Raw genomic sequence first — 27116 nt, forward strand, 5'->3', positions numbered from 1 at the left:
GCTAAACTTCACTGTGACTTTGAGCTGAAAACAGTGAACCACTCATGCTGTACACAGTCAGCAGTGCTATTACTTGATAACGCTTTGGCAGATGATTACTGCTTAATACTTGGCACCTTCATTTGTAATCTTTTAAGAGCCTAGTTGCTACAGATAAAACTTGTAAATCGTGTTTGTGTTCATGCTTTGGTGACTATACCAGAGCTGTTAGTATTTCATGTTTCTTAGGTCGTGGATACACCATTGGTATGACTCTGCATAAGGCAGCTTTGTATGTTCGATTTCCTGAAAGTCTGCCTTTCTTAAGAGGATTGGTCACTTCCTCTAGGAAGTGGAACTGCATAATAAGCAATAATTGTGTGTGATAGGGTGGCAAGTGCTGCTAGGGCAGACTAGTCAGGAATTCTTAGGGCTGAGAAAAACTGTTCACTGTCCTTCAGAACATTTTTGCCAGTGCCAGATGTTCCCTTTTGTCTATTTGTATGAGAAAGTTCACCTGTTTATTTACATTGCCCCTCTTGCTCTGTTCTTTCAATTAGTGTGCCAGTTCTCATAACATCAAATGTACCTACACCTGATAGGCTGCAGAGTGTTGTGATATCATCTTATAAAAACTATTTCATGATTTGGCTAGGATTGCCAGGTAGCTAAACTAAGAAGGAAGAAGCAGTAACCAGGTGAGAGAGAAATAAACTTGTGGTAAAGCATCAACAGTTACAGAATAATGGTTCCACTGAGCCAAAAAAGATGAATATTTGAGTTTTTGGCAAATATTACTGAGCTTCCCAGAATGACTTTACTATGGTTAGTGACTGCTTGCTGAGCACAGTGCTGCACAGCCCACCAGCAGAGACCTCTACAGCACATTGGTGCTTTAACAGCACATTGGTGCACCACAAAAAGATGCCTCTGCCCATCCTTGGACAGGAACAGACAGTGGGCCAGGTCCAAGGGATTTGAGTCAGAGCTTTGGCTAACTTTTGAAGAAGCTTACCTAGGTCAATGTAAGTAGGGATAACCTAAGTTTCAATTTCAGTCAATTTGGCTCTTTTGTATTACTTTATTCCACGGGTAGGCAAACTAAGGCCTGGGGGCTGTATCCAGCCCAATAGCCTTCTAAATCCGGCCTGCGGATGGTCCGGGAATCAGCGTGTTTTTATTTGAGTAGACTGTGTCATTTAATTTAAAATGCATCTCTGGGTTGTTTGTGGGGCATAGGAATTTGTTCATTCCCCCCCCCCCAAAATATAGTCTGGCCCCCCACAAGGTCTGAGGGACAGTGGACTGCCCCCCTGCTGAAAAAGCTTGCTGACCCCTGCATTCCCTTCTTTATCACGTTGTATGGTGGAGCTCGGCCCTGTTGTACCTAGTATGCTTGACGTCAGGATAGTGATATGAGAAATGCTGGGCAGGTATTTAACCTGTGTGCCACCATCTAGCTCTGGCTGAAGAAAAGAATAGCTAGGAGAGCAGGTCTTGCTGGCTACAGGCTGTCTTTGCCACTGTTTCCTGGAGCCAGGTCTGACACCTAGGCCCAAGTTCTGCTTGCATCACAACACCCAATGCCTCGGGATCAGCTGTAATCTTTCAACCAAACTGCAGATAGTGGTATTAACTTACACATGGTCACACAGAAGGTTACTGCTTCCCTGGTCTGTCTTCTTGTCTAGGAAGGGTACAAATCCCCACCAAGGATCCCTGAAATAGTGAATTCCCAAGAATTCCCAAGAGTCACAAATCATGCCTGCATTGGACTTGATGACCCCTGGGATCCCTTCCAATTTTATGATTTGGGGTGTGTGTGTGATACATCTAGAATCTCTCAGACATTTGTACCCAGGTTTTGGTAGTGACTAAAGATACTTTGCTGGGTTGAGGCTGGGATGCCAACTACGTTGGTTCTTGGAGGTATCAGATCATGGCACGTACACCGTGGGTTCATCTCTTTTGGATCACTGCAGCACAGATTATGTGGGGCTTGCCTTTGTATTTGGAAACTGCAGCTGCAGAAAGGCTTATGGCTAGGGCCAGTTATGGAGAGCATGTGAATGAATCCTTGGCAACAACAGCTAGATTAGCTGGTGGTCCTAATTATTTTGAAATGTGCCGCTGCAAATATTGAGTTGCTTTGTATGTGCTTGCCTCATGGAGCCATTTCAGTAGTGGAACTTTGGGTGAGGAAATGACCTTTTGACAAGTTTGCTCAACTGAAGTTTTCTAGGGATAAGTGGAACCTGCAACAAATTGCAAACACTTTTAGGAGGCCAGCCAACTATGCCCTCTTCCATTGCACCTCTTCTGTTTTTCATTTCTCTCCCCCCAGTACGCCCCCATCACCAGTCAGTAAGCATTCTGTGCCCACTGAGTATATTACATCCTTGTCGGGCCTACTTTTGTTTTTCTCCCCCATCATTACCGTATTTTTCGCCCTATAGGACGCACTTTTTCACCTCCAAAAATGAAGGGGAAATGTGTGTGCGTCCTATGGGGCGAATGCAGGCTTTCGCTGAAGCCTGGACAGCGAGAGGCATCGGTGCGCATCGACCCCTCTTGCTCTCCACGCTTCAGGAAGCTATCCGCAAGCCTTGCGAGCCCGGTGGGAGTTCCTGCGGGCTCGCAAGGCTTGCGGGCGGCAGCCTGCAGCCCGAAGCACGGGGCGTCCTCCGGAGGACGCCCCGTGCTTCAGGCAGATGTCCGCAAGCCTTGCGCGCCCGGCGGGAGGTCCCGCTGGGCGCACAAGGCTTGGGGCGGCAGCCTTTTCTATGGGCTGGGGTCGGGGGAAGCTCAGGCCTCCCCCGCCCCAGGCCCACGACTGGGGGGGAAATATTTTTTTTATTCATTCCCCCCCCCCAAAAAAGGAGGTGCGTCCTATGGGCCAGTGCACCTTATAGGGCGAAAAATACGGTACTTTTGTTTTTCTCCCCCAAGTTTCTTTTATGCTTTTGAGTATCTTGGGGTTTCTTAAGCCAGTTAAGTGTATTGAAACCTTCCTTATCTGCATGGATGGTGACATTTTTGGCTATGTAGGGTGCCAAGCTCAGAGAATGCGTTTGTTATAGGATAACACTCCTGTTTGGTGCTGTGAGTGAGATATGAGTGCCTGGACTGAAGCAATGGTAGAAACGCCCTTGGCTTGTCAACGCTGCCATTTGTGTTTAGTGTAGGGACAGCCTGGCTTCAGTGCTACATACAGCTTTGTTTATTTCTTATTTGCAGCGTGCTTCCTTCTATCTCCATGAAATAGCCACTTGTTAAAGCCACTGCATAATGTGCTTTGAAGCTTTGTTTAATACATATGTATTTCAGCATTCTCCTTCATGACCAAACCAAATTTCCCTTTGACCTCCATTGAAGTTGTCTGTCAGTAATGTTGTAAGGCTCAATTGTTTTGGCATTATGCAACAGAGGACTCTGGGCCTCTTCCTCTGACTCACTGTGGTTGTACTTCCTGTCTTGTAATGTATGTCCTTTGGTGTCCGCTTGCTAAAAGCTTGTCTCTTTTTATCAAATGGTTTCCAGTAGGACTTCAAGTTTTAATTAGCAGATCAATCAATTAAAGTTGATAGGGGAAGGAAGAACAGGTGTTTGTGAGTATGAATGGAGTATGTATTTGTTTAAGTGTGTAGGGTGAAAGGGAGATGCTTGTCCTGGCCCCACCTTCCACAGCGCCTAGTTCAACCCCCTTCAATGAAGGAATCTTTTGGGGGGGCTCAAACCCACAACCCTGAGACTAAGAGAGTCGTGCTGAGCCTGCTCTTGTTTTAAATGGATTTAGTTTTTACCAGAAGGACTGTGAACTGTTGTGGAAATCATGTTTTTTGGACAGCAACAACTACTTAGGGTTTTTTTCAGAGGAGCTTGGTACAAGGGATGTATGTGTCCTAGGCTGTCAGAGAGGGCTTTAAAAAGAACAGCTTCTGCTGTTGTGGCAGATGCTCTGTTGGATGCTTTTCAGTATGGCACCTGGTCCATGGCCTCCACTGTGGTTGCCCAGAGAAACATCTCATTGAGACAGTGGCTCATTGATTCTAATTTGGAAGCACACTTGGCCAGTCTCCTTTTCTCAGTGGCAATGATAATGATGATGATGATAGTAGTAGTAATATAATTTTATTATTTATATGAAACTCATCTGACTAGGTTGCCCTAATCACTCTGTGGCTCCCAACAAAATATTAAAAAAAAAGAAAACATCAAACATTAAAAACTTCCCCTGTGCTTTTTGGGAGTCTTCAGGTTCACTTGGTGGAAATAAAAAATAAAACCAAGGTACTGCCTTCTGCTAAAATAGATGAATGCAAGGGATGACAGTCTTCCTTTTTTCATCCCCCATGCAGCTTTCCCAATCTACCTAAATGACAGCCTTGGTTGAGAGTTTCCAAGTGACTGGAGAAGACCACTGTTGTGACTGAAGCAACTAAGATGTTTTTCCTTGTCCATAATGTTGAAATAATTGATTTCTGTGCAGACTGCAGTTAAGTATGTAGTCGTTCTCATAGAGAAGACTTGTATAAAGCTACTCTAAAGTTTTATATCTTGATAATGGGGTGGCTCATTGGAGTTCTTCAGACTGCAGATCTGTGAGCTCTGGCTTCCGTCATGGTGTCCTGTTGTGCCAGAAGCAGTTTAGTCATGCTGGCCACATGACCTGGAAAGCTATCTGTGGACAAATGCTGGCTCCCTCAGCCTGAAAGTGGAGATGAGCGCCGCACCCCATAGTTGAATTCGACTGGATTTAACCGTCATGGGGTCCTTTACCTTACTAAGCTAACAACTTTGAAGGTTAAATGGGATGAGGATAACATAAACAAACTTAAAGTAATATATTAAAGTATCAACAAAATATTATTTGTTTATTATTATTAATAATAGCCAGAATACAAGCGGCATAATCTGTCTACACAGATATGTATTTGGTTGCCTCTTGAAACCCAACACAACTGATGCATTCCTATAGGGAACCAGATTTGCTAACCCACATCAGATCACAGAGAAACATATTTGTACCTACAAGCCACCTTCTTTTACAACTAGCTGTCAGCCATCTCTGCTTTTATGTTTCTCGGTCTCTGTTGCAAAATTTCCATTTCTTACCTACAGGCACCATCAGCCCCCTCCCCTTAAGTAGCAGAGGTGTTCCATCTTTGATGGGTTTTCTCCTTCCAGACATCCCAGAGAGATCTCTGTATATTTCCCAACCATTTTTCACCATTAAATAAAATATTGCCAGACATTCCTGGCCATCAATAAGCGTTTTTTCTTTTAACCTGAATGAAACCAAGAATTATCAGAACATTCCACAAAAACCTAAATTAAGTTTGGATTACAGTGGTGCCTCGCAAGACGAAAAGAATCCGTTCTGTGAGTCTCTTCGTCTAGCGGTTTTTTCGTCTTGCGAAGCAAGCCCATTGACGGATTAGCGGATTAGCGCTATTAGCGGCTTTTAGCGGCTTATCAGCTTATCGGATAAGCAGATAAGCGGCTTAACGGCTTAGAAAAAGGGGGGGGGAGGGGAAAAAACCCGCAGGAACTCGCAAGACATTTTCGTCTTGCGAAGCAAGCCCATAGGAGCTTCGTTTTGCGAAGCACCTCCAAAACGGAAAACTCTTTCGTCTAGCGAGTTTTCCGTCTTGCGAGGCATTCGTCTTGCGGGGCACCACTGTACTTGGGATTTCCTGACAAAGGAATATTGCTCAGTCAGTGTAATAGTACTGTGGTTTGCACCTTGTGGCAAGCCAGGCTATGGTTTATCATGAACAAACGCAAATGCTAATATTGTGCCCACCCTGTTCCTTCCCCCGCCCCAAGTGGGGAGAAAAGAAACTGGAGTGCCAGCTTAACATTATAAACCAGTGCTTGTGGTTTGTTTGTTTTTCCAAGAAGATGACTTACCACAGCCATCACCAACTTGGTTATGTTGGATTTCCAGAAGAAGAAGAAAAGAATTGGAAACTTTTCTGTAGCTGCAAATTAATTGAGATCTGATTTACCAAGTTTATTGAATTACTGTTTACTTGTAAATTTTTAAAGATTTATTTTGATTAGTGTAAAATTTATACACTGCTTGATTGAAAAAAACAGCAACCTCAAAGCAGCTTACAAACGATAAAATAGTAAAACTGAGAAAAATTCACAGCCATACTTAAACATACAAAAGTTAAAATACTAAAATAAGACAGTAAAGAAAGCTCAAATATATTAAGGGGTAAATGAGTAAGGTGTACTTAGTGTGATTTAAATGTTATATTCAAACATATAGCTTTACTTAGAATTTTTTATTGGATTCCTTGAAAATATTTGGAGAAATGACAACTCTGTAGCATCTTACTTCCTTTACCTTTAGATTTAAATAAAATTTTAGGATGCCTGAATTGCTATGTGCATTAAAAAATCAGCTTCCTGGGGATAGCCGTCTGAGAAATTAAGTACAGCCTTGATTTAAACTGTTATTATTGTATCCATTCTAGTTCACCAGTTCTGATGGTGGCTATGCTTTCATGTCTCAGTAAACCGTAATTACCATGAATATGTAAATGGAGCAAAAAAACACAACCCATGACTAGTGCTGCATCTGGGGATCGCAGTTTGTTTTGCTACAAACAAACCATGATTGTTCTTGGGTTTCCAATTGTGTTTTGTTTGAAATGAAACAAACCATGATCCTTAGTTCAGAAGTAATGCTAAGCCAAGGCTCATGGTTTGTTGCACCCGCTCATGCTAGGGGAGGATCTAAGTGGGAGTGATTTGTGCATTTATTTTGCACTTACTTTGATGTGCAGACTGAGCAAATTTATATCCATTTATATCCATTCATTGCTGCCAAGTGATTTTAGAAAATGATGCATTTTAAAAAGTGCCTTCACTATCTAGGATCCTGTAAAGGTAAAGGGACCCCTGACCATTAGGTCCAGTCGTGGCCGACTCTGGGGTTGCGGTGCTCATCTCACTTTATTGGCCGAGGGAGCTGGCGTACAGCTTTCGGGTCATGTGGCCAGCATGACTAAGCCGCTTCTGGCGAACCAGAGTAGCACATGGAAACGCCGTTTACCTTCCCGCCGGAGCGGTACCTATTTATCTACTTGCACTTTGATGTGCTTTTGAACTGCTAGGTTGGCGGGAGCAGGGACTGAGCAATGGGAGCTCACCCTGTTGTGGGGATTCAAACCGCCAACCTTCTGATCGGCAAGTCCTAGGCTCTGTGGTTTAACCCACAGTGCCACCCGCACTAGGATCCCATGCTCATGGTCAAATGAAGATCATACATCATAGAACCTTTTCAGTCTTGGTTCCTGTTTCCTATGAATACGGTAGTCTCGTCAGCATGACTAGAATGCAACAGGAACATGTCTTTCTAGGTAACAAAGTCTCACACAATGGATCTGCATAGGACACTATACACTCAGTGGGAGAGGATTGGGAGTGACTCTCAAGGCAAGTTGCCAAGTGCTTTGTTCTTGTTTTTGTAATTGGAGATTGTATTCTCTTGGGGAAATTTCTCAAAACACTTTGGGGTTTAGAGCAAAATATGCTTTCATGGGGCCTTACCAGGTTCTGTGTTCTGAATTCATGGGTGTAACAACAACAAGGAAACTGCACTGGTCCATTCAGCATTCATTTATTTGTACAGGGCTATTATAGCCTATGTTTTCTGCAGTCTTAAGTGCAAGGTGGCTGGCTAATAGATGCAACATAATTTGAAAACACTGCTTTATTAGGAAACGAAAGACCAGCAGGGAATAATGACTAAAATCAATTTTTTTTTATTTCTTTATCCTGAATTTTTAAAAACCTCTTCTGAGTTGAGTCTGTGTGGATTTTGGGAGGCTTCAACAAACTGAGCTGTAGTTACCCAAAAAGCAAGTGGTTTTAAGACTGGGAAATGCTTTTCAAAGCATTATGAAAGTAGTGTTCTGCTAGCTAGGAAGACAAACATTTCCAGAGCTTTGGGGCATGTACTTTTTGATAAACACATGGATTCTTAGTCTCTCCTCCCACTCCAAGAGTATCAAATCTATTTTATTAACATATTAAGAGCTTAATTTCAGTGTAAGGGAAAAAAGATGGATTTATGATAATGTTTTAATAGTATCACAGGTGTTTGGGAAGTATTTCTCTGACTCCTGTATATAGGGACACCAGTTGGCTGAGGTGGCAGGAGAAAATTGAGTTTGCATGCCACAAAAGGAAGGCAGGAAATAGAAAGCCTAATGTTTGTATGCTGGTGCGTTTTTTGTATGCTTACAAACGATTGAAGACTTGTCCAAAATTCTGTACCAGCATCCATTTAGAAGTCTATATATATCTAATTTGGTAAAGTTGCTAGGAATTCTCAGTTGCTACCAGAGACTTCTGAAAGTCTTTCCATGTCTATCAGATATCTCAAGGTCTCGCTTATACCTTCTAGATCCACTTGCTTCATCCAAGAAAGCTCTTTATGCTTCTGAGCCTCCATGTACTAGCTATATAGTTAAGGAAGCAGCAGCAATTGCACCAGCTCTTAATATTTGCTAATGTTCTTGAGATACTTGTGGACTCCACTTCTGATCAACCCCAGTCAGCATGATTGATAATCAAGGATTATGGGACTTGTAGTTCACCAACATATGGAGGACACCACATTGACTACTTCATAAAACTGTCGTTGTCTTCCTTTGTATGCTATTACTAAATGTACCAGCGTTCTCATTAAGGTGACCATTAGATCCTATGGACTTAATTTTGGAACAGTGCGCTGTTCCAGAATAGGATTTTAAAAGTATTGTTTGTCAGTCCTCATAATTGCAGTATCTTTTTTATGCCACTGAAGTAACATTATCTTGTAAAAATACTCTGCAGAGATTTCCTGCCTCGTGGATCTGGAATTGTTACCAGGCGTCCCCTCATTCTTCAGCTTATCTTTTCTAAAACAGGTATGTGGTTTTTCCATTGTATTTGAAGAGTGACCCAAGTCCTTGTGTGAATGCTGATATGTCTGTGTGCAGTTTCTTCTTTGACTGTGACTACTCTAGAATGCAGAAATCTTTATTTGCTCTGGTTAACTAGCATTGTGTATGTCCTCATGGGACTATATTTCAATGTTCTTAACATGTTTTCAAGCCAGTGTCTTTATTAAGTAATTTACTATGCTTTGGTAAAAAACATGGACATGCTTTTTCTGAATACGTTGACTTGACTTGTAAAACAAATATGGATAATGAATCAATCAGTTTTGTAAAGTATTAGAATTGCATTCTTAAATCTGAGTGAGGAGAGACTGTGTACAAGCTGAACCAGTGCCCGGCTGCACTTGTGGGCCAATAAGCTGAAATTGAATCCTCCTAAGACAGAAATTGTGAGTGAAGTCCAAGAATTAGGAACTTTGCCTATTCTAGATGGGATTGCACTTCCTCTGAATGAATATTGGGGGGCAATGGGGTGACGAAGAAACCTGGGGATGTCATGCAGCAGTCAAGACTAAGCTGCTGCCTGGGCCACTTTGTTCTAAGGGATTGACCTAAGACAAACAGCAACAACAATTTGTTGGTCACTGTGTCCAACAAACAGTGCATAGCACGACTATGATAGCATCTCCCCTCACACTGCCCAGGTTCATCATTCTCAGGAACTGCACTCAACCCCTTGGCACCACCTACCTGAGCCAGTGTGCTAAGCAAAAACCAACTTGCAGCACAGCTGTAGCAGCCTCCCCTTTCTGCCCTTTCTTGTGCACTGTGCACTGACTGCCTAGTTTGGTGAAGGTGCACAGGAGCAACTCTGGCGGTCTATTGGAGGTTTTCTGTCGGGTTTTTAAAGAGCTTTCTTATGGTTATGGCTGGCAGACACACTGGATAGCAGAACATCATGTGTCATGGGGTGGTGATAGGCTCTCCTGAGAGTATGATCCTTCAGCAGCTGACCAACCATCTGGGAGTTGCCAACCATTTGGGGCTTTTGGGCACACATTTGCAAACTGGGCAAATTGTTGTGGGCATCTTGCACATCCCACAAGCAAGCACACTCCACAGCCTATTGTACTGGCTTTGGTAGAATGCTTCTTTCAAGCCCAATTTCAGCAGGGAAAGAATAAGGGGAGGGGACCATGTGGGCACCATGGAAGACCTCTCTGGGCACATCCCTTGGGACCAAAGCAGCAGCACATTGGTAACATAACACAGTAACTGGGTAATGAATATTTGCATAATTTAGGAAATACATTGTGTCTCCCCCTCCCCTCATATTTTCATCTCACAAAATGAAACTGCTGAGCATGCAGTGCAGCCCTACTAAATCAGGAATGCAATATAAAGCATTTGGTATAGTTAAAAGTGGTTTTCGGTGACAGCTCCTGAGTGAGCCCTCAAAAGCTTTTCCAGAGGTGTGAATTCCATTCTGACAAAGTGTTTTCTCTCTTTCAGAATATGCAGAATTTTTGCACTGCAAATCTAAGAAGTTTACAGATTTTGATGAAGTCCGACAGGAGATTGAAGCGGAGACAGACAGGGTTACAGGAACAAATAAAGGCATCTCTCCTGTTCCCATTAACCTGAGGGTGTATTCACCACATGGTAGGTATGGTTTTGTGCTCTGGATGAACCTTTTAAAAGCACATATTACTGAACTGAATACATATATTTGAGGGCTACTGGACAACTCAAGTACCCTGGACTGGAAATATTCAGTAAAATGGAAAGCTATATCTTTATTTGGTACTTAGGGAGTAAGAGTCTGTATATAGATGAAGCTGTAGGAGGATGTGGAGGCATTAGATGCATTATCATGGTTAAAAAAGGCTTTAGGGTCTTATTGTCGTGAGAATAACTAGCTAGATCTCCCTAATGGCTTCCCTCCATCCTTGTATGAAAAGACTTTGGCAAAGTTCCTTGAGGTCACAAAGCAAAACTTGATGACCTTCTCAAAAGGAAGTTCTTAACATTGTGCTCATTTTTCTTTTCAGTGTTGAATCTGACTTTGATTGACCTTCCGGGTATCACTAAGGTGCCAGTCGGTGACCAACCCCAGGACATTGAGTATCAGATAAAAGATATGATTTTGCAATTCATCAGCAGAGAGAGTAGCCTGATTCTTGCTGTGACTCCAGCCAACATGGATTTGGCCAACTCAGATGCTCTCAAAATGGCCAAAGAAGTTGACCCACAAGGTAAAAAAAAAACCTGATTTTTTTTTTCTTTCACCTGTTGCACTGATAAATTCCACACAGTTCCATGGCAGAATACTGTAGGGTCTCCAAAATCTCACTCTGAGCTTCTCAGCTAAAATAATTGGGAAGCCCCAAATCATTCTAGGTAGAATAGTCCTGTGCCAATGTGCTTTTTCTATGGTCCTTTGCCAGATACCTTTCTCTGCCAAAATTCTGGTCTTTAAAAGGAATTTTCTAGAGGATCCTGGGAACAGAATGACAGTAGCAGAAACCATAAGGTTAGGACAACTGAAACCTAAAATTGCAGGGCAGAACAAGATGGAATAATTCATACCCTTGGTGGCAATAATTAGTTCTGTGCATTCTGAAGTAAAATAAAGAAATCAAGAGCTGTACAAAAGCCCTAATCACACTGATGTGCAAAGTTGCTGTGTTAAGCATTTATTATAATATGTATTATAGTTCCTGAGAACTTGTTTAATCTCTCACCTGAATATTTGTATCATCTGTTGATCAGCCGTTCTGTTTTCCCCCCCTCAGGCTTACGGACAATTGGGGTAATAACCAAACTAGATCTGATGGATGAAGGCACTGATGCAAGAGATGTTCTGGAGAACAAACTTTTACCTCTACGGAGAGGTAGAAAGCTATTAAAGCTTATAACTGATGAATATTTGTGTGAATGAACTCAAGTACTGTAGCATTGGTCAGATTCATAGACTTGAATAAAATGAGTGTTTGCTAATCAGGCTTGAGGGAAGGAAGTACCTGGGCTCCAAACCATCATGCTATGTGCATTTAATGTGCAGTCTGGGTACGAAGGAGCAAATGAAAGTAGCTAGTTTTGAAGTCTGCTTGCTGTTTATCTTGTCCCTTTGTCATCCAGAGCATTCCTAAAGCACCCAGATGTACAGGGCTTCTGGCAATCAGCTTTCTTTTCTTTGGGTGCAAAATGTCGGCAGGGTGCATATGGGACATGATCTGCAACCAAGCTTCATGACAAAGCCCAATATATTTGACATGAAGTTATCAGATTCTTTCTTCCACCCACTCTTTTGGCAGGAAGCAGTCAGTGGTTGGAGCCATATATTTTCGTATACCTGTTGGAAACTTCCAATTTGCACAGTAGAAGGGACCTTAGTGATGATCCTAGCTGAGTGTTGTGCATTTAGAGCCAATTTGTTATCCTGATTAATTACTCTGGCTCTGGTGTAGCTTTTAACTTGATTAGCTTTGTTCAGATCTGATCGCTGTATAGGTCTGTATAGTGTTTAGTAGGAGATGACTCATCTCACCAGCAGGAGCTCAGAGTCTGGCAAGAGTGGGTTATTGATTACCCCTTCAATGAATATGTTTGCTATACTGCTCAATATCACAGTTCTGCATTTGAAATAAACAGTGCAAAATAGGCACATTTTCATTTTTTTTTTATTTGGGCTGTACCACTTGGATTTTGTGTGCATTTCTGAGTCACAGTGCTTTCATGTACTAAGGAAGACAACTTGTGACATCAGGGTGTGAGGCCAAGTTCCATGGGAAAGAACCATGCCGAGTGTAAAAATTCCAGCCCATTTCATCTCTGCATGGCTTCTTGTCTTTTCAATTAAAATAGGAGCAATAGGCCCTTCTTAATTTTAAGTGTGGATTGTTGTAGAAGCTAGGATTCCGCACTTCTTTTGTACCGTTGCAACTATGTGGCTTTCTGCAGGGGTTGCCCTGTTGTGTCCTAGCTGCTTTCTCTGCATTTGTACTGGGGTCCTGTGCAAAACTATAAGGCAAAAACTAATATATGGAGCTGTCCACTCATAGGCTACATTGGAGTTGTGAACCGGAGCCAGAAGGATATTGATGGTAAGAAGGACATCAGAGCAGCATTGGCAGCTGAGCGCAAGTTCTTCCTTTCCCATCCTGCTTACAGACACATGGCAGACCGCATGGGAACCCCCCACTTGCAGAAGCTGCTCAACCAGGTAGGCTGTTCCTGTGGCATCCTGGCTCTTTTGCCTGGCTCTTTAAAGTTGGCTGAACATCACTGTTTCCGCTTAAACCTTGCGGAGATGTTACAGTATGGAGGAAGGTGGCTGGTAGCTCTCACCCCAAATGTGATTCTCCCTCCTCACTTTTTCTTACTGAAAAAATAATAATCTGCTATTCTTCATTTTATAGCTGGTTTAAACATTTGAAAGAAACATGGGAGAGCAGAAATAAGGGCATTTGGTTTTTAGCTTATTTCTTTTTCAGGTATCAGCTTGTTGCTGACATGAAATAAATATGTAGTCCTGCTAATCTCCCATCATACACAGTTTTCTCCGTGGAATTATTCCAAATGAGTATGGATTAAACTTGTTGAAGCAGGAAAAGACCTGTAGATGGTTTCCATAAGCCAGTGCCTGTTTTGGAAGTGTTGAAAGGGCTATACTGGGAGCAGTCAAGTTTTCTTTTAACTTTGTTCATCCCCAGCAAGGGCAACAAGGAACGGATTTTGGTTCTAGAAAGAAGGATAAGGTGGGCTTGCAGCTTTGTTAGGCTGAGATGGGGATTTAGGCATTCTTGGGCCATATACCAAAGAATCACAGCCTACTCCAGTTTAGAATTCCATCACACCACAAAGGGGCAGCTGATGGATAGGCATTTTGGTAAATACTGGAGGCGGTTCTGGAAAATTGTATTAAATTGAATTAATTTGGCAATGATTTGGAAAATCAATAAAAATTATTGGCAAAAAACAACAATAGTTCCATCACACCACAACTCATCCACTGATCAAGAGCTAAAGAGACAGCTCTCAACCTAGCTGGATTGAAAGGGAAAGCTGCTTTTATTCAGCACTAAGCAACACTACTTATAATGATGTTGATATAAAATGATTGCTCTCTTTTTTCCATAGCAATTGACAAACCATATCCGGGAGACTCTGCCATCACTGCGTAGCAAACTCCAGAGCCAGCTTTTGTCCCTTGAAAAAGAAGTGGAGGAATACAAGAACTTCCGCCCTGATGACCCTACGCGGAAAACGAAAGCCTTGCTCCAGTAGGTCAAATCTACATTGAGCTGTGCCTCTCACATGGGGAGCTTCCTTCCTTTGTTGTGTTGTGCTTTCAGAGGCTAGCTTTCATCTTGAGAAGCATGAAAACGTAAGGTGGTATCCAGCTAAGTTTTACTCAGAGCAGACCTGTTGAAATTAATTGACCTAACTAGTCATGCTCATTAATTTCAGCGAGTTTACCTTGGTTAAAACTTAGCTGAATATCTGTGTTGTGGCAAACATCCAGTGTGCTTCCTCTGCTCATTTTTTACTTGTGCGGCATCATTTATGTGTAAGTTGCAGTTCACAATGTTGCATAAAGAAAAAAGTATGCATACTAGAGAGCATCCTTTTGGATGTATAGGATGCACAAATTACATGTGACTTTTGCATTCTTTTACATTCCACATTTGGTCGTAAAGTGCATGTGGTGCAGTATTTTTGTGTAGCATGGTTGTGGAGCAGCAAATCTTTTTTGAAACATTGTCCATAGTTTGAACTTGATCATCTTGACAAGACTGGTGGCCAAAGTTTGAGTATTTTAACATCTTACATTTTTATAATGGATTATATTATGATCAAATCTATTGTTTTTCAGCCTAATTGCATGTTTTGATTTTTCTAAGCAGTTTTCAGATGGCAGCATAAAAAGTTTTATTGTTGTGATAGTGATAGCGTAGTGTGTGCCGAAGTAGTGTACCAAATAAAGTAATCTCCTACTGCAGTCATACCTCGGGTTAAAGTTGCTTCAGGTTGAGTGTTTTCGGGTTGCGCTTCGCGGTGACCTGGAAGTAATGGAACACGTTATTTCCAGGTTTCGCTGCTCGCGCATGCGCAGACGCTCAAAATGATGTCATGCGCAGAAGCGGCGAATCGCGACCTGCACACACGCAGACGTGGGTTGCGTTCTCTTCAGGATGTGAATGGGGCTCCAGAATGGATCCCGTTCGCATCCAGAGGTACCACCGTATGTGTTTTTTGAAAGCTTCCTGGCAAATAATTACATTTAATACGTACATGCCAAAAGAAGTTGATCTAGTAAAAAGTGTTACCTTTCACTCTACATTCCTGATTGACTGATAATGGCTTCTGCTCACTCAACAGACTGTGGCATTATATAAACTTATATAAAAATTTGGTTTTAATTTATATCTGCATAGGATGGTCCAGCAGTTTGCTGTGGACTTTGAGAAGCGGATTGAAGGCTCTGGGGACCAAGTAGACACATTAGAACTATCAGGCGGAGCCCGAATAAACCGCATCTTCCACGAAAGGTTCCCTTTTGAACTTGTCAAGGTAAAAGACATGGGATTTTATGTCCTGGGGCGATTTGCGAGCTGCTGTTGGAGGACATTCCTGATAGGGACAATGCCCCCTACTGGAAGGATCAGTCAGGTTCCTCTTAAGCCTTCTGCCACCTCTCCTGGGGGAAGAGTCATCCCTCTCTTGAGACTGACTGATTGCTGTTGGTGACAGTTGGACCTTTCTTTTCTCTGAAAAAAGTATTCTCATCTATAGCATTTTAAGTGTTTACTTTGTGCCAGTTTGTGAGTTCTGTGATTAAGTATGGTGTTTATGCAGGCTATAGCTGTGCATATGAGAGTACTGCTGTATTTTCAACCCATTGTTGGCAATCAGTAAGACACATTTACTCCCCTTAGCAATGTTCTGCTATTATGTGTTGATTTTTGTCATTATATTATGTTGCTTTGTATATTTGTGGGCTGGTGAGGGTTGCAGTCCACAACACCTGGAGGGTAGCAGCCTGAAGGCTGCTGTAGTGTGTTACATCTCTATTACCAGCTCTGATGTCAGCACATTTCTGCTGAAAAACTGATCTTTTAGTTGGCATCTTAGTCGGCACCCAAAACTTTCAAAGCAATACAATGTGAACAACAAAATAAAACAGCACAAAATACAGTTCAAGTTTCACAGTGAAAACTGGCATTACAGACAGGAGAGGGTTTCAATAACTGTTGCTTAGCTGCTCTGGTGCTGGCGGTCACTACTGTTGTGTGTTAAATGGCCTTGTCTTGCCTGTAGGTTTGAGGTCTGGAGAACAGTTGACTACTCCCTGTAGTAGGGAAAATGTAGCAACAGACAATAGCAGGAATAGCAATCTTAAGGTTAAAAAACAGTTAAGTTCCTGGGAAAGTTAAGTACCTTGCCCACCCACCCCATCAGTCGACAGAGTGTTCTTTTTACCAGTGAGTAGTCAATTGACAGTTCACACAGATGTCAGTTTTGTCCCAGGGTGAAATTCAGGGGCTCTACTTGCACTAGACCAAGACAGAGCTTGCCCTTGTGGTTGAATCACAGGGGATGCATGATCCAGAATGCACTCCTTCTACTGAGGAGAATGGTCATTGGCAAGTACGCTGTTCTTGGCTACTACATAATTTGTATCCTGGATCGTTGCACAAGTTCTCTCTAAGGTGTTTGGTAATTATGGCTTCTCTAAGGTGCAAGCGTCTAAAGAAGAAAGGAGGGCCCCTCTTTGTGATCAACCAGCAATTTTGTTTCACCCGTTTCTACCAGCTTTAGCATTGGGGGCTTTTTGTCTTCTAGATGGAGTTTGATGAGAAGGATTTGAGACGAGAAATCAGCTATGCAATCAAAAACATCCATGGTGTAAGGCAAGTATAGGAACAGTAGCTGATTCAATGCAGCACAGTGTTATCTTGTTCTCCACTGATAAACTGTATGTAATGATAACTATCTGGGATGCTAAGGCAAGCTGGTAGTTGGTCTGAGATGCCTTCTACTGATGGTGGTTCCCGTTCTGCCCAAGTCAAAATGAAGAATGTCACTGAGAAGATGAAAGGAAACAGAATGTTGATCACCCTGTCACTTTACCAAGCCTAAAGGGAGGACCCTTCCTCTGCTTGGAAGAATTTGAGTGAGAGGCAATGAAAGAGAAAGTCCAGGGCTGTACATCCATTTGCAAATACTTCTAGCACAGCATTTCTGATTGGTGGCTTTTGCTTCCCCTCCCCTCCAGTTTCAGCACCCTTTATTTCATTTTGTTTATAGATGCAGCAACGGAAGACAGACTTCAACTCTTGTTAGAACTAAAGGCTTTTAATGCCCATATGAACTGGGCTCAGGATAGGATGTATAGGCCGGGAGTTTCTGTAGTTCTGTTGAAGAATGAACAGTTCCATTTATGCACTATCCTTTTGGGGCAATAGCACTCAAGATCCATTGCTTCAAGTGTAATCAACTTCTATTTATCTCCCCCCCCCCCCCACTATCCTTTATCTGTAATGTCTTTGCCCTGGCCAGCTTTTATTCTATCCTTTTTCTTGTCAAGGCCCTTGGTTTCTTAATTATTATCTGGGGGCGGGGGGGGGGGGTGTTCTTTTCCCTAAAACCCATATCCTTTTCCTTTCTTGCCTATCTGCCTCCTGTCTTATATTTTGATCTAGAATATAAAGCTTCTTAGAAAGAAGAAACCCTCTGTAAACACCTACAGTTTAGAATTCAGTTTGCAAAAATGTCTTTCTGTAGCAAAGACTAGAGTTCATTCCCCTCTTTTGTTTTATCAACATTTTTTTCATTTTCTGATGCCCTTATTCTACCTTTTGAACTTTATTATTTAAATGGGAGAGGGCTGGATGCAGTGGAAGGTTTTAATAGTTGCGGGAGGGAATTGTGTTCTAGAATGTTGACAGTCTTTAAACCTGTTCTCTTCCCCCTCCTTGTTTTTCTTCTCTGCCATGTCTTGCCTTCCTTTCTCCTGCGTGTGGATGACTAGGACGGGGCTGTTCACACCAGACTTGGCATTTGAGGCCATTGTGAAAAAACAGTTGGTGAAGCTGAAAGAGCCTTGTCTGAAATGTGTCGACCTGGTTATTCAGGAGTTAATCAATACATTTAGACAGTGTACCAGTAAGGTATTGAACTAGCTGGAGGCAGCCTAGCCCTTACTGAGTGGGCTGGGAAAACCTGCCAAAACTGCACTGTTCTAATCTGCTCAACTTGCCTAACACAACCTCCAGGAAGAGCTACAAGCATCTTCTAAAATCCTGATTGGCTGGTGTTAAGATGGGATTGGGGTTTACTCTGCAGGGGAGACTATCAAGTTTCATAGGCTTTTACAAAAATGTTAAACTGTCTTACAACATGGTCCAGATTGCAGTCTTGAAATTGTGGCTCACTGCAAGCAGGATTGGTCTGTGCTTTAAGCTTCTCCTGCTTTTATCCTCTGCCTGCAAATAGAAGCTGCTGTTAGCTCTCTGGAGGTTGGCTAGGTCTGTGGGTAGATTCTTCTTGGATCTTGGCCCTTCTCTAAGTGCATGGCTTCTTGATCTGCCATTTAAACCACTCCCTCAGGTTTTTTGCAAAGGCATGGCTGTTAGAAGGTCATGCTGCTGTTTGGGCAAATTAGCTTCAAATGCACTGATTGGCATAATGAACCATTTCCAGTCTAAAGGCCATCTGTTGGGAATTCATTTCACTGTTTCAGTGTGGTTGTCCCATCTACATGCATTTTGAAAAACTGACCTGTCAAAGAGCTAGCTTCTCCCCTGCTTAATTTGCTGAAATCAACAGCAGGGTGTACAAACTGAGGCTCCAGGATCATGCTGCCTAATTGTGTGCCCTCTGGACAAGAACTTTGATCTTCAGCAGAGTAGCGAAGGTGCTGCTCTTAAGAGTGGTTTACATTGCTTGCTTGTTACAGTGGTGTATGCTGTAGGACTCCGGGTCCATTTCTGACAAAGGAGTTGTGTGCTTTTGTTGTTATGTGAAGAAGCCAGCACTTGCTCTCCAAGGTCCTTCAAATCCCGACTGTCCTGATGCAGCAGAATCTGCATCTGTCTTCTGGCCCACAAGGTATCTGAGTAGAGTTTGGGCAGCTTTCTTGAATTCAGATTCCAAAGGATTTTGTACAGGAGTCATTCCCCAAAGAAGTGCTCCTAGTCTGAAAAGCAACTGATGAAGCGGGGTGCAGGGAAGTGGCAGAACTGTGAAACAGGCAGCAATTTTGGACACCATCATGAAAGGATTGACTTTAAATTCAGGTTTTTCAAGACCTGAGGGTCACTTGCAAGGGGAAATATCATTCCTTGCAGGCGAAATGAGCCAGTGAAACAGAAATGAAAGGTTAAATGCTGATTGCTGAGGCAAGCCTCATTCTTATGGATATGACCAGTCTTTGTTGACTGTACCACTTCAGATGATGGAATGCTCCTTATTACAGAACATTTTCCCCTTATAGAGAAGTAGCATGTTAGAGAGAAGGGTGCTAGGCTTTCAGTTTTCCTGACACATTAGTAGAGATACTGTTTTTATGTATGGAGGAACATTGATTCATGTGAGCCCCATTCTTAGTATTCCCATTCCAGGCACAACAGTCACAGTGTGGAATTCTATCATCTTAGGCTCAAAGCTTCAGTAGAAGTGCTAATTATATCAGGTTGCAAGGTCAATAACGTGTTAATTGAAAATAGCAACCATCACCAAATACTGTAAGTATACAGCCCTTCTCCCTCCTTCCATCTGCTAACAGATGCCTGCCAAGTACTGTTTCGGAACATGGAAGACTCTGGCGCAATGGTAGCCAACCTTTTTGCCAAGTTTGCCACAAATGGGATCACACCAGTTGTGTTCTGTTGTTCTGTAGCCCCCCAAACCCATGCCCAAGAGAGTTTTGATTGTAGTTAAACATGATGGCGAGCAGGCTACAGAGTAGCACTAGAGGTGGGCAGGGCATACCTGACTTGACACAGCCTGACCCTAAGGCCTTTCTGCCTCACTTTGGGAGTGCAACAAATTACTTGCTGCATCCTTGCCATAGATTAGCCATTCATACCCTAGAATCAAACAGGGCACAGTAAGAAGCAAGCATGACCTGTTTTTTTCAGTTTTGGGGAGCCGTTTAAAAAAACAGGTTTTTATCCACTTTGCCAAGCACACTCATACTGCAAGGGGCAGGCAGGACATAGTCCCTTTGCAGAAATACTTGAAGCTAATTTGAAGCCTGCTGAGCAGCTCAGCTCCTGGAAGGGAGTAGTTCCTTGTCAAGAGTTTGGCAATGCAAGAAGGATCTTCCTGAGGAAGTGCTGCTGCTTTTTCCTTTGCACATTACTAACCTTTTGAATCTCTTTCTTCCCCTCTCTGTCACTTTTTTTTTTATTTTCCTGCTTTTCTTCGGAATCTCTCCTTTCTGTTCGCGCTTTCTGCATGGTGCAGGACGGGGCTCTTCACACCTGACATGGCTTTTGAAGCTATAGTGAAAAAACAGATTATAAAGCTCAAAGAGCCCAGTTTGAAGTGTGTTGATCTGGTGGTCTCAGAGCTGGCCATGGTCATTAAAAAGTGTGCAGAGAAGGTAATGAGTCTCTACTCTTTTATTTCCCCTCCCCATCTCCCTGTCACCTGGAATATGGCTACTTGCAGTGCCCAGCTAAAAGGAAGTTTGAATGCTTTCAGTGAGGGCAGTCTGTGCCTGAGCAGAGCCAGAGCCACAGCAGCTGCCATTCTTTTTTCATTATTTGAATACAGTGGTGCCCCGCAAGACGAATGCCTCGCAAGACGAAAAACTCACTAGACGAAAGAGTTTTCCGTTTTTTGAGTTGTTCCACAAGACGAATTTCCCTATGGGCTTGCTTCGCAAGACGAAACGTCTTGCGAGTTCTTGCGAGTTTGTTTCCTTTTTCTTAAAGCCGCTAAGCCGCTAATAGCCGTGCTTTGCAAGACGAAAAAACCGCAAGACGAAGAGACTCGCGGAACAGATTAATTTCGTCTTGCGAGGCACCACTGTACTGTTTTTATGTTTCAAGAAATCTCAAAGCAGTTTACATCTCAGTAGAAATCACTTAATTGTATAAAAATATAAAAATATAAAAAATAATAATAATTGGGGGGGGAGCTGCATCCTCTCTGAGGAATGCCCATCAGACTGTTGAATTGTCCAGTTTGGCTTCACAGCAGGATCCCACAGAGACATTGCACTGGTGTTGCTTGGACCGTAGCAGCTGTAGTTGAACATGCTTTGGAAAGTGGCTAAATCTCAGGAGCACTTCCTGTAATACAAGGCTGCGTTTTTCAGCTGCCCTGTGCCAAAAGAAGCTTGTTTCAGCGCTGAAGCATGAAAAGAGCTCTGGCATTTATCTGTTCTAAGAGTATCTTGGTAATACGTAATCACCACCTTCCACAGTGACTTGTGGGTAGGCCTATCATTTAATCAAAAAGAAAGCAGCTCTCATTCTTTTTCCTGTGGCACTAAGAAGCCAGTCTCATGTGTTCCTTCTGCTAAACTCCATAGAGGTCTTGGGCTGTTTCCCAGACAGAAGCCATGGGGAGCATAGAGTGCACATCAAACACCCAGAAAAACGTTTTGTATCTTTATTGAACTGGCAAAAGAAAACCCACCCCAAATCCCTCTTACTTTGTGCTTTAGCCCTGTCCCAGTGGTAAAATTGAGAGATAGCCCAGCCTCTTCTCTTCTGCTCTCTATATGTGTGTCTATAATTGATGCTTAAGACTGCAGTGATCTGATCTCTTCTCCGCTTGTCCTCAGCTTGGTTCTTACCCTAGGCTTCGAGAAGAAACAGAGAGAATTGTTACGACATACATCAGAGAACGAGAAGGGAAAACTAAGGACCAGGTGAGCAGGTTTTTTGTTTACTCGCCAAATAACCTCTGGGCTTACTGAGAATAGCAGAATCAGAATCTACAATTACTTTGTCAACTGACAACCACAGCAAAGCGAACCCCTTCTTTGCTCAGCTTACTCAGGGTTTCCATTGAGCTGGAGTTGCTTGTTATAGCAGTGCAGAAAGTACCGAGCTCTTGTGTGGCTATGCATAAGAAGATAAGGCAAGGTCCTTTTCACAGGCTTCAGTGTGCAGAAGAGTAGTCTAAATGGGCTCTTTCTCATGATGTTGTCATGCTGCTGAGCTGGTTTTGTCTTCTCTCCAGATTCTCCTGCTGATTGACATAGAGCTGTCCTACATCAACACTAACCACGAAGACTTCATTGGATTTGCCAAGTGAGTATCTGCTACCAAATAAACACCTAGAGATGCTTGGCTTGCATGTCACAGTAAGCTGCAGTTAAATGTTTAACTACGGTCTAATGTGAATGGGCAGTGTGGAGTCACATACTATTCTAAGTCGCCGCTCAGTGAATAGCAAGCTTGTAGTTTGTTGTTCCTAGCATTGAGTCGAGAAGAAGCAAAGCAGCATGCGTTAGTACACTGCTCATTCATTGTAAATCATAGTTAACTAGAGTTGCCCCCACCCCTTAAGCAGGGGTTCTGTTCTGAGTCGCCACCTGCATAAGAGAAAATCGCGTAACTGGGGAGCACTCTCTAAACACCCTTCAGGCTCCCTCTCTGCTGCTCTCTCTCCTATCCTTATGAAAAGTACTATATCCCAAAACATCCACAACTAGAATTGAAGCTGTGGGGCTGGCTGGAGGATGTGCGGGAAATTGGCTGCTTCTGTGCTACCACTCGCATCAGCTGTTAGGCAGGGAAGCTGAGCAGCGTAAACAAAGCCCTGCTGTGCCTCCAATCTCTTTGGGGCTTCCTCCGCTCTCACTGACTTTGGGCTCCGGGGAGGGTCTCCTCATGAGCCATGAGGACTCTCCAGCTCTCTCCCACCAGGGTTTGAATTAAATTATTTATTTCTCAGTGCTGTGCATATACAGTTGCACGTAAATCTGTTGTTTGGGGGGGGGCGCTTCTGTATTAATTATGGTTTAACATTGCATGTGAATCAGGCCACTGGGAAACATTATACGGCCCAAATAGTACTGCTGATGTAGGAAATGAGGAATTTTTATTTTATTTTTTATTTTTTGCCAAGCAGAAGAGAGCATCTTGTGATTGGATGGCTGCCTGGTAGTACAGATCTTGTGACTTGGGTTAACCGAAATCAAATAACTAGAAGCTGAAACTAGGCATGTGTGGTTGAGATCAAACTTGCATTTTGGAGAAGTTAATGAACTTTAATCTCAAATGCTTGAGTGAAAAGGTAACAATGAGTGAGATACGTGTGTGAGAGAGAGGGAGGGACAAAACTTATTTTTGGCTTTCCTTTGTGACCTATCCTATTTTTGGAGCAAGCAACTTGGGTGCTTTTTTTTATAAAAAAGCCAGTTAAATGAAAACAATTATTAGATCTTTATCACTTACAATAACTTTAACCTGCCCTGTCACAAAGACATGTCTAACTAGCAAAAGCCAGCCAAAATAGGAAGGTCTTACGCCACTTCAGAAATACTATTTGGCAAGTCTCCCAGGAAAGTGCACAATGCAGCCTATGGGAATGCCTCCGTGTAATGAGTAGCCTGACTAATAATATTGAGGGTAACCTCATGTGAGCTATTGTAAGTTGTATTGGGACATAGGAAAGGAGAATTGCTTGTAGGCATGTAGGGCTCCAGGGCTTTGTAGGATAAAAACACTTTGCATGGTGCTCTGAGGGACATAGGGAGTTATGGAAGATGATGGAGGACCAATGCATTGTTTTCAGGGTGCCTGCCATCACTGCTGTGATGAAGTTTGAAGTAAGCAATTGCAGTCCCTTGGTATAGCACGTTACAGTAATCTTAATCTTAGGCTTTCAAAATCAAAAATAATGGTTGCAGAATCTAAATATGGCAAAAGGGAGTGCATATTTTTTCCCATGTGGAAAGCACGCTTGACTTAGAAATACAATCTGGACTTCAACATGCAGCAGCCAATTCAGAAGCCCCTTGGGTTCTGGTGATTACTTTTTAAAAATTTTCATCTTGTCACCTCTGATGCATGCAGGCCTTTAGATAAAGGACTCAAGGGTGGGTACCCTTCAACACTGATGACAATATATATCAGTTGTCTGCAGTTACCCTGACTTTCCCCGGTACTATTTTTATCCAGCTTTCTAGTTAGCTTTCTGCTTCTGCTTTTTTCCATTAGATCTTACTTGTTTCTTCGTGGCTTGCCTCATTGTACATTTATATTTGGTTCCCCTGAGTTTGTGCCTCCTTTTCCTCTGTGATTGGGCAGACACTTCCAGTTTTTAAAGGAAGTGTCTTGCTTTTTCTAGCCACCTTGACTCTTTAGACATGTTGGCATCTAGTTTTGACAGGTTTATGTGCTTTCTAATATACGGAATGTTTGGATTGATCTTGTTTAAAGCAATTATAAACTCCAGCTTCCCAAAGAATCAGACCTTCCTAGTGATACATTTTAGTCTTTTAAATTCTCATTCATAACTTTCCCACTAGTTGAGAACGTAAGTGTGTTGATAGCATTACGTCTAATAAATGAATCATTCCAAATCAAAATGCCAGTAACCATTGTGAACATTACTTCACAACCATTTTGTTGTCAAATGAGCCTCACCAACTAGGGAAACGACCAAAATGTTCCTGCAGATTATATCACCTGCAGATGATTAGTAGTCTCTCCCTATAGTTCTACTTGTCTTGGAGGTGGCAATGTTTCTTAAAAAGCTATTTTGGTGGTCATGAACTTACTGCTTACCTAAATCCTAGGATCCAGTATCTTTTGACTGTTTCCCAGTGCCATTCTTCTAGCTGACTCCTGATTTCTCTATAGTGGTCTGTCTAGATATCATTCTGTTCACAGCCTTCATAACAAAACAAAGCACTTACCGTTCACAAATTATGTATACCTTTAATGATGTACTTGTAAATGATCAGATCTTCCATGAGTGACTCCCAAGAAATATCCTAGGGTTACACAAAGTTATGGCTACATTTATGTGGGATGGCGTTTAATTTCTTCAGTGTGGTGTCCTTGTGCCTTAAGGTTATAATTTCTCACACCATTACAGGAACAGTCATCATGGGACTGGGACCTCTCCCCCTATATCCTTAGAAATCTCCACTAGGTGCCTTTGTCAGTCTTTTCCTGTTCCTCAAGCTCACCACTGTAGTTCTAGCTGCTAAAAAACCTGCTTGTTCTTTAAGATTCAGAAGCTTATTGCAGTGTGCACACCCACAGCCTGTTCGCAGAATGGACACTTCTATATATGATGCTTAGTGCAAAAATTAGGACAACCTGTACTCACTTGCCAGCTTTCAAGCATGTGTATTAAACACATTTGTAACATTAATATGAATGTAAGATAAAATACTACTTTTTCTCTTTTCGCATAAAACCTTTGATAAGTTCATTTTATAAATGTAATATATGAAGTACCCCTGATTTTTTTTGTTGGGGCCCGTAAGCAGAATTTTCAGGACATCAAGACCAAATGATCTCAGTAGGAGGTCCCCGAACCCTTACCATTTATTTCCCTTTTATTCTGTAATGCTGCTCCTAGAACTTCTGTTATTGGATGACGTAGAAACACCGTGAATGCATTTTAAGAAATGCTGTTTGGCATCAGCCCAGCAAGCAGCTCAGGCATAGTGTCCTGTTCACATACTCCTTCCATTCCCCATCTCTCTCTCTCTCTCTCTCTCTCTCCCTCTCGTGTAATTTGTGTACAGTCTATTTATGTATCCTTTCACACTTAATTTACAGTTCCTTCTTTTTCCTTCATCTCACGTTTCTCTCTCTCTTTGACTCACCTTGTTCTTCCCTCTGGATGCCTCAAACCTCTCCCAAATCTCCCCAGCTGTTACACTGAGCAGCGCATGGTGGCTGGGTGCGTATCTGCCTGTGAGAGTTTATCCTTACTAGGTCTAGAGTATAGCTTGCCTAACCCTTTGGAGAACTTGTTGAAGGGGCTGTATGAAGACTGTGGTGAGGATTGGTCAGTGGAGACGTGTTCCCATAAATCTGCTCTCCAATGGCAAGTGCCTCTCACCCTCTGGCAAGCAGAGTGGCTGGTAGTATGTAGGTCCTCTCACTTGAAATTTCATTTGTGCTGCAGATTAGACAAAGTAAGCAACAGCAGGAATTTCTTTTGAGAAGAAATTCAAAAGAGTGGAAGAGATTCTTTCCTTTTTCTGGGTGGCACAATCCAGAAATAGCTTTTCCCTTTCCTAAGCCTTTTGCATGTCTGAGTCAACTAGGGAGGAGAGAGAGGCATAGTGGTAAGCATAGTAATGGTTGGGACACATAGTAAATGTGCATGTTCTGTGTACATGTGCATGTAACTGGTAGGAAGCAAGCTGCATCCAGCCAGCAGAGGAACCCCAGAATTATTCCACTAATTAGTTGTGAAAATTGACAATCCCTCAAGACAGTCTAACATCCCATTGATTGAAACACTAGGGTGTTCTCTCCATATGCTACCAGGCAGGTTCTTTCAAGAAAAGATTCACTGGGACCTGGAGTAGGCAGTGTCTTCCGCTTCCTCCCTAAAGTCTTTTGCCTCTGTAGTGTGCAGTCACAGGTTCAAGGCCCTGTCTCCCTCGGGTTTAGATCTGAAGTGGGGTGTTTCAGAATCGCTGTGAATGTATAGAGTGTCTTTGTGGTGGAAAAATCTGTCGTATGGCATGTATCACTTCAGCTCCATTGCTGGTGAACTTTCTCCTTCGAGGGTTGGCATTTCCCTATCTGCATCTCTAATTTTGCTTGACTTGAACAGGAATGAATGTGTTGGTGATTCTGTGTATCTAACATGCAAGTTTACCTTTTTTCACACCCAGTAGGCATGTTTAATGTAAAACCATCTCTTTTCTTTCAGTGCACAGCAAAGGAGCACCCAAGCAAATAAGAAAAGAGCAATCCCAAATCAGGTACTGATGCATGTCTCCTTCCTTTAGCCAAGTAGAACATAGTGTCAGCATACTAAGTCCAGCCTGTTGGGCACACTGTGTAGTTGCGCAGAGTTGAACAGGCTTGTGAGCATGGCATAGATTTATAAGAAGAAGTGCCACCCTTGCCTTATGTCATTTGAAGACAGAAAATGACTTGGAGCTGGCCACAAGGTGCAGAAAGTACAGTGCCTCCACCAAAATAAATCATTTATCCTTCAGTTGTGACCACAAATCTATGCCAATATGAACACAAGTAGAAGAGAGAATCTTCAAGGCAGAAG

General features: G+C 42.6%; 1 protein-coding gene across 8 annotated transcripts in view; it reads left to right on the top strand.

Moving 5' to 3' along the window:
* The window catches only part of DNM2 (dynamin 2), a 59819-nt gene that overhangs the window by 7119 nt on the left and 25584 nt on the right, over window positions 1-27116 (top strand). For 4 of the 8 annotated variants that reach the window (XM_080987786.1, XM_080987787.1, XM_080987783.1 and 1 more), the window contains exons 2-13: window positions 8836-8909; window positions 10395-10544; window positions 10934-11137; window positions 11678-11776; window positions 12947-13107; window positions 14025-14167; window positions 15323-15458; window positions 16731-16798; window positions 17920-18058; window positions 21688-21774; window positions 22089-22159; window positions 26763-26826. In XM_080987786.1, the coding sequence (XP_080843912.1) occupies window positions 8836-8909; window positions 10395-10544; window positions 10934-11137; window positions 11678-11776; window positions 12947-13107; window positions 14025-14167; window positions 15323-15458; window positions 16731-16798; window positions 17920-18058; window positions 21688-21774; window positions 22089-22159; window positions 26763-26826 (1396 nt within the window). Of the gene's footprint in view, window positions 1-8835; window positions 8910-10394; window positions 10545-10933; window positions 11138-11677; window positions 11777-12946; window positions 13108-14024; window positions 14168-15322; window positions 15459-16730; window positions 16799-17919; window positions 18059-20357; window positions 20497-21687; window positions 21775-22088; window positions 22160-26762; window positions 26827-27116 lie in introns of all 8 variants that reach the window. The other 4 variants (XM_080987781.1, XM_080987784.1, XM_080987782.1 and 1 more) reach the window with 3 other exon arrangements.

Source organism: Podarcis pityusensis, assembly GCF_964106645.2.
Source record: "Podarcis pityusensis genome assembly, chromosome: 17".
In the NCBI taxonomy this organism is placed as follows: domain Eukaryota; kingdom Metazoa; phylum Chordata; class Lepidosauria; order Squamata; family Lacertidae; genus Podarcis; species Podarcis pityusensis.